A 7948-nucleotide genomic window follows, 5' to 3' on the forward strand; every position below is an offset into this window, starting at 1 on the left:
CAGAACAGGATCTGGGGCCAGTAGCCATGAGCAGCCATGGGGTCTGAATGGCTTTTCTATACACATGAGAAGCAAGTTGCTCTTAGTTTCTTTTCTTCCACAAAACTGCACCTTCCTTCCTCTTGCTCTTTTGCAGGAACTTTGTTCTGCTCTGCAGGCACTCCCTCGTGGATCACCTTGGTCCGAGATGAGGGGGTGCCAAGGGAGGGCCCCCCAGCTGTAGTACCCTGGATGCGGGATGACATTTGAGATCTCTCTGTCCTTCACCATCCAGTCTTTCAGGAAGATGAAGACAGGTTTAGCTAAGCAGGTCATACTAGAATTTTGAGTATTCCACTGTTGGAAAAGAGCATCCGTTTTAACAGGTTGCATTCGTATCTTTTTCTATATTATACTGAGTTTCCTGGCGCTTTGTGGTCTGGATGAGGATAAATGTGAGTCACACCAAAAATGACACAAACAAGAAATAGGGCAATTTGAGTGTTTTAATCCAAGTGTTTGGAATACTGTTTTAACTTAAATACAATACACTTTCTAAAGCTAAATCTTTACAATAAAAATAAATGCTATCTAGATGCAAAAATATTTCCAGATCATATAAACACCCTCTACTACTGAAGTTTATATGCAGAACCCTTACAAGTAAGGTTTTATTTCTCCTGAATAATCATACAGAAGAATTATTATCAACATAAAACCAGACACTTTCTCCGCTTTTGCATTTTAAAAAATCTAACATGAACCAGTGGAAATTATTTAGTGTTGTCAAATCTTTGCCATTTCAAGTATATTTCAAAAAAACAGTACTAAAATAGGAAGATTAAAAATTCCCATTCTTGTGGTACGGGTTTGTAATACCAAAAACCTGGCAGCTAAAACAGTGAGGGCAATGAACAAAGAGAAGAAACCGTTGCGTACAACAATATATGAACGTCACATATACCATTTGTATCATTGCATTCAAAGCTGCAAAACACTCAAGATTGAACACTGGGATAAAAGGAGCAAAATGAAGTCTCTCGGAAACTAGAGTTCTTCATGGTAGAAGCTTGCATCATGGAGCTGCCGGCCATAATCGGTGGCTTCACTGTTGAGAAAGAGATCCTGATTCTGAAGAATCTCAGCTTCCGTGAGTTTTTTGTTACCATCCAGGTCCATTTCCTCGATCAGGTGGGCAGCCTGTAAAAGGAAAAAGACTAATTTGAGCACTGACATGTAAATGCTTTGGGATTTCACCCATGTGTCTTTCCTCCCTTCCTCACTCCTAAATGCAATGGACACGACTTGAGTGTACTTCAAACTATCATCCTATACCCATTTCCCTGAAAATAAGGCATACTAAAGGCAACTGAGTGGATACCTCCAGCAATGTGATGTCAGCTTATATCCAACTGCAGCCATTACACTGAAGTATTCCCACAGAATTTCATATGGGACATGCTCCTGTACATTTAGAATCATGGCCTTAGGTTCCCCTTATGGAAGGAAACCACCTCCTTTTTTCCGGCACTGACGACTGATTTTATTTCATGTCAACTTTTGCTTGAACAGCCTGTTAACTCCCTTGATCCACATCTCAAAGACCTGTTCAGTAAAGAGTTAGCCATTTTAATTGTATTTTTCTGATTGCCTTCAAGACACTCTTAGAAAATCCATCTGTTCCTACAGAATTACTACTAAGAGGCTTGAAGGCAGCAGTCTGTGTTCCCTATTAGTTTCTGGGAAAAATACCCAGTTGCTTGTAGAATAAAATCATTTCAGTATATTTTATATAAGCTCCCTCTCTCTTGAAGTAACGGTACTGCTTTCACAAGCTAATTTCAGTTTTGCTTTCTAGTCGTGGTTTTCTACTTCCTTTCATTAAAGTAGGTGCTGGTAAACTTTATGCAAAGTTTAGGTTTTCTGGGCAAATCCTCAAGTCACATCTTCCTATTTAATAGAGGTCCCGCTAGCATGACAGAGAAACAGTGCCCTGGTTTTAAGAAGACTCCCAATCCAAATCAAAAGGTTGATGGCCACAATCCAAGGCTCGCCATTTGCTTCTGGAACAAGTATCAAATTTCCTGTGGAATCATAGAAACAGCGACTCAGAAGGGGCCTCACGGGCCATCTAGTCTGACCCCTGGCTCCAGCCAGCTCCGCTCACGACATGCCCGCCATGTGCACGGACCTCAAACTACTTCCGCCCATGTTAATAAAGCACAACTGCGCCCTCTCCTATTGTGAATGTTGCAGAAAATAAAATGCTGTCGAAATGGAGAGACCCACATCATTGCTGCATCCCTGTTCAACCTTTTATGTAGCACACTGATAGGTTATGTCAGGTGCTTAGAGAGCACATCACTGGATCGCTTCCCAAGGAGCTTTAAATGTACATGCAACTCTGCAGTCGATTCCAGCCATTGAAATGCAAAAAATGTAAAGGGTTTTACCTCCTCCTGTGCAATACCCTCATTGTTGGGAACTACCCAGCTTAGTAGCTCTTGAGGGTTGAGTCTTCCATCTTTATCCTTGTCATAATCGTTTTTAAACCGATCCTTCTCTACGATTATCCATTCTGGCTCTTCACTGGCAGCTAAAACGAATGTTACATACTTATATCTTTTCTTTTTGTTCAGTGGACACTCACAGCTTCCAGGCATTAGATTTAAAGAAATTAAAATGATAATTCTTAACAAGGCACACGGATTTTAAACCATACCTTTTAAAAACATACCGAATTAAAAACAAAAATCATTTAAATTATGTGTGAACTTGTACTCGTATCAGAAAATATTCCCAGGATAGCTAATGAACTAAAAGTACTGGTGAACGGGCGATACTCTCTCCCTAAATTATACGTATGAGAAGAGCTAAAATAACTTCCCCCTAAAAAGATATTAGAAATAGGCAAAAATACAATACACTTGGAACTTTTGTTATTTCTCCAAACCTATATTGATGACTATATGCACATACTGGAAAAAAATAAGTATACAGTTAAGGTAACCAGATCACATCTGTTGGACACTTGGAAAAATAAGAATTTTCAAAAAAATAGCCTAACAAGACGTTATATTCTGAGTCACAAAGATGGGATTGACTTTGTCAAAAATTTACTTCCGCACCATTAATCAGCTCAACCTAATGTACAATGTTGTTTTGACAAATTGTGACTAAAAACAAGCAACCATAAAATATAGTGCCGGTACATCTACATTCCTGTTTACAAAATATACAATTATGGTTCCTAGCAGTAGCTGAACTCTGACAGCAGAATTTCTTGATGGCGTTTTGACCTCTTCCCACTCACTTGGATCTCTTCTGTAGTCACCCAGGAACTCCTCGAGGCTCACAAATCCATCTCCGTTTTTATCATGTTCTTCCAACGCCTCCTGAATCACGAACTCCTAGCGAGGGGAAGGAATAGCGAGAAGGTAATGCCGATCCATTAACCACCACGACACAGCAGCTAAAAGAATGCGTCTATGATCGTCTTTATCAGATAATTGGACTGAATTCCAAGGAAAACACAAGACCCTGGAAGGAATGTGCCGTGCATTAATAAGCAGTTGCTCATAGCGAACTCGCTGGCTCTATTAAGAAGAGACACCACACTCGTGTGCTGGGGAAATAAGGAAGCAGCACCTTATGTTTGCAATGCTGCGATAACACCATTGCGAAGATAGCACAGGAAGGTCAGAGCTGTAACGCTGTACCGAAAATGTATAAAAAATTGGAAACTTGACTTAACTCTGTGATCTTAACTGACCCTTTCTCTCACTGACTGAAATTACGCCACCATTTGCAATCCTTTTTTTAAGGTTTGAGCCACCGAATCTGAAATCAGAGCAGCCCTAGAAAGTACACAGTACCACCCATGGACAATAAATATATTTGCTATTATAATAAAGTGAGAGTAAATCACATTATTTGAACAAAATTGTTTCACTCCAAACTTCAGTATTTTATTGGTTTATTTTTTTTATTTTTAAAACATTTTTTGCCGCCCCATTCGCCGAAGCCTTTATTGCAAACAATATACACAAATTTCAAGATGAACTCAATATGCTTGGTTTACAGTCCCAAAACTAACCTGACCTCCAAAAGAAAAGTAATAGAAAACAATAGGTAACTTTTCCACTAAAAAAACTTTACTTTGCCTTGGATGCTAAAAGGCTTACTAAGGAAGCTGTATAGATTAAACGCCCTATTAAAAAATCCATGAGCCAGCTGAAAATGAAAATTGTCTTTATTTCACTTTTGCCCATCTCCCTCTTACAGAACTATGGTTTGATGCTCTTCTTGCCCTTAACACTGATTAACTGATCCAAGCTTTTTACCTCACATTTGCTATTATATCCATTATCAATTTTCCTAAAGCTTCAAATCTACATTCACGTACAACCCAGTAATGAGTCTTTGGAAGAAGAAACAAATCAGTTTTTACACATAGAAAAAAAGCATATTTTGATCTAAAAGCAGTTATGCTGCAGTATATAGAAATTTTTCCTAGATTGTCTAAAAACTTGCCTTCATGTATTCAGCTTCCTCGGGGTGTTCAAATGCTATGAATTCATCCAGATTCAGGCCAGAAATTCCATCCTCATCCGCCCGTTCAAACCTTTTCTTGTCCTTTAAGTGGAGCTTATAAAACAATTTGCAGAAGAGCTAGTTATGTACTGTCCACTGGTCTGACATAATTTAGCGCACGCTCTTTAGAAGCTGGTATTCTATTTGTCTTCAAGATGGTTAATCACTTTAAAATGCTGCATCTTTAAACTAAGATTAAGTTATGCTACAGTGGGGCCTCTCTCAGTGGCTCGCTGTTTTACTCAACTGGCTGCTTTTGAATAGTGTCTCCATTTAATATTTCCTGTATCAAGGGGTCCAAGTCAAACCCTATTCATTTCAATGGGCCTACTCTAGGTAGGGCTGACATGGGAGATGCCCCACGATTTTCCATCTTGACCAATGTTAAAGCAAAGCAGAGCTGGGCAGCCTTCTTGACAGGCAATCCATCAGGCTATTACCTGACGACAGAAATCTCTGTCTATCAATTGATTAAAACTGTGTCCATGGAAACACTGCTAAGAAAACAGGCGGCTTGCTTTTAGCTCATACACACACGAGGAGAGGTTTTTCTTCCCTTCTCTCATTTGCAGGAGGGAAACGGTCCTTGCGAGATGGTCCAGCTTTATAAATACCTGTATTAGAAATCTTCTAAATGTCTGCTTTAACGGGGAGCAGTGCTTTTGTGTCTCACCTGCCGGAAAGATTCTTCTTCGGTGTCTTCCAAAGTGGCATCGACTTCAAAGTCTATCACACGATCATACATCTGAATGTTGTATTCCTCCCAGGATACATATCCATTGCCATCTTTGTCATATTCGGCAAACTGCTGCTTAGCATCTTCCACAACGTAATGCTTAAACGATTGTTGGATCCATGAACTTAGCTCAGCTGTAAATATTACCCATAACATAATTAGAAAGGATTTCTTCCCAATAAATATTTTTAAAAGGTTGTTTTAGGGGCAGAGTGGAATGTTGCCTTTGCAATGGTCCGTTTGTCCTCAAACTACAGACCTTCAACTATTCTTCAGCCAAAGGCTGATTTCTTTTGCATTTGTGAGGCTTTTTTTTGTAGTTCGCAATTTTAAAGGATTGTTTTAGCAAAAGCAGGCTATACATCTTCAAAGTCAAATACTTTGGGTGGATGGGTGATAAAAATAGTAAACTTGGAGACAAGGAAAGTCGGAGGAGCGAAAAGCTTAGTCAGAACTTAGGAGGTGCTATAGGTAAATGGCAAAAGGAAAAGGGGGATGATGGGAAACGGAGTGGAAAGAGAACCCTTGAACGCGAAGAAGCTGAAGAAAGTGTAGCTAAACAACCCTAGCAGGAACACACAGTAGGCTGAAAAAAAGGAAGGTGAGTGCAAGGACAAAAAGACCAAAAAAGGTGACCTAAAGACAGAATGTGGAAAGATGCAGGCCGCCCAGCAGAAGGACACGGACCACTTCAGAAGCAAGGGCAGTGCAGACTAGCAAAGCTGAATAAAGGGCAGAGTTCCACACACTGATCTGGAATAACAAGGCAAAGGTTTGTCAGAGAGTTGCAGCCAAAGTCAGTGGCATACATAGGCCAGCCAGCACCTCAAAGCACCTGTATAATTAGGATATTTATTTATTTATGTGAAACTCTTATATGCCGTCACCACATGCCTCGGCATCTCTGCCCACAAACGTACAATTAAAACAATAAAATAAATTCTTGCTGGACTTTGCAGAGTGTCAGACTTATTAGTATTTTCATTTTAATTGTGGCTAATACCATTTCTTTACAGACCAGTACAAGCAGGGGAATTTTTCACAAGTGATCGTGCGTGCTGCTTCGCGCACTGTAAGATAAATCTGCTGTACCTTCAGTGAGGAATCCATCAGCGTCCACATCAATTTTCTTTATAATACCTTTCAACCTCTTCTGCTGCTCTTCTGCATTCAGCTTTGCGAACTCTTCCACCTCTTCCTTTGGAGGGAAAGAGAAGTAATTCAAATGATGATTACACTACATTTATATTCCACTTTTTCCCTCCACCCAAGATAACTTAGATATTTCTCCCCCTCTTAATTTTATTCTACCATACACGAGGTAAGGCTCAAAATCAGTGACTTTCAAAATTCCCAGATGAGATTTCTGGCCTCGTGGCAACTAAAATATGGCTCTCCCAAGTCCCAGTCCGACACTCTAGCTGCTGTTCCACACCCCACATCTAAGTTCCTACTCAAAGAAAATCCTCATCTCCATTTCCACCTATTTGGGGCATGGGCGACACTCAAATTTTGTTTCTGTCAAGGTTCAACTTCCCTGGAATTAAATCTCTGATCGTGAAATCCTATTCAATGATCTCGTAAAAACCCGCTGAACTGTTGAGTACACTAGTCATGACTACACTTGGAAGTTATAACTGCACACATCTTTTGTCTCAAAGGCAGATGATGAAAGTTCATGGAACTTCTGCAATACTATGGCTGGGTGGCAACATCGGAGTTGTATGACTTTTCTGACTCAATTTGCGTAGGATTATCTACTAAAGGTATTCCGAGGTGTACATAATATTGCAGTTAAGGCACCATACCTTGCAGAAACTAAGGGCATTGTAAACACAGCGCATAGATTTATTTACTTAGAAGGTTCGTATCTCACTTTTCAATGGGCATTCATGTACCCACAGTAAAAGAGAGCGAGGGGGTTGTTTATATTTCGTACAAACATACAGGTGTTTCAAATATTTGCACCTCTCGTTGCAATGTGTTGAACATGAGGCATAACGTTCCTCCTCCCTGGCATCTCCAACACCAACCCAAAACCCACCCCAAAATTCAGACCACCTTTCCACCCAGAGGGAGGGAGGCCACTCCTAGGGCGCAGTCGGGTGCAGGCCCGTGCAGTGCGCGATAGACAAACGCCCCAACAAGGCCCTGAGGGCACGATCCTGCACGTGCGGAGGCCCCCGCCCTCCCCAGCGCCATGCAGCGCCATGCAGCGCTCGCAGGCGCTTTCCTTGCGCGCGATCCGCGCGGAGCAGATACGGCCGGCGGGCGGGCGGCTGGGCCGCGGGCGGCTGCGCCGGGCCGGCGACGCCTTTGTCCCGCTGGCGCATCGCGCCCTCCCGCCGCGTCCCGCCGCCCGGAAAGCCGGGGAAATCCGGGGCCCCCGCCCGCGGGGCGCGCAGCGCCTTCCCCAACGCGGCGCCCCCCGCATGGCGGCGAGCGCGGCGAGGCGCCCAGCCGCCCGCGCGGCCCCACCTGGCCTCCCAGCAGCGCCTCCCGGTCGTAGTCGGGCAGGTGCTCGCCGTCGCCGCCGTAGTGCGCCCGCTCGCCCGCCGCCGCCGCCGCGCCCGGTCCGCGCAGCAGCGGCAGCAGCACCAGCAGCAGCGGCACCAGCAGCGCCGGCGGCGGGCGCCTCAT

At 42.9% G+C, this 7948-nt stretch overlaps 1 protein-coding gene across 1 annotated transcript; it reads right to left on the reverse strand.

Annotated features, from left to right (window-relative positions):
- Window positions 1-467: 467 nt before the first annotated feature.
- Window positions 468-7948, reverse strand: RCN2 (reticulocalbin 2). Its single transcript, XM_044450488.1, has 7 exons — window positions 7787-7948; window positions 6401-6506; window positions 5246-5442; window positions 4513-4626; window positions 3293-3389; window positions 2433-2575; window positions 468-1179 (listed from the first exon to the last, which is right to left on the reverse strand). Exons 1-7 carry the CDS (start codon window positions 7946-7948, stop codon window positions 1027-1029), a joined length of 972 nt encoding a protein of 323 aa, XP_044306423.1. The 3' UTR covers window positions 468-1026.

This window comes from Varanus komodoensis, unplaced genomic scaffold (assembly GCF_004798865.1).
Source record: "Varanus komodoensis strain SLA01 unplaced genomic scaffold, ASM479886v1 scaffold67, whole genome shotgun sequence".
NCBI classification, from domain to species: Eukaryota; Metazoa; Chordata; class Lepidosauria; order Squamata; family Varanidae; genus Varanus; species Varanus komodoensis.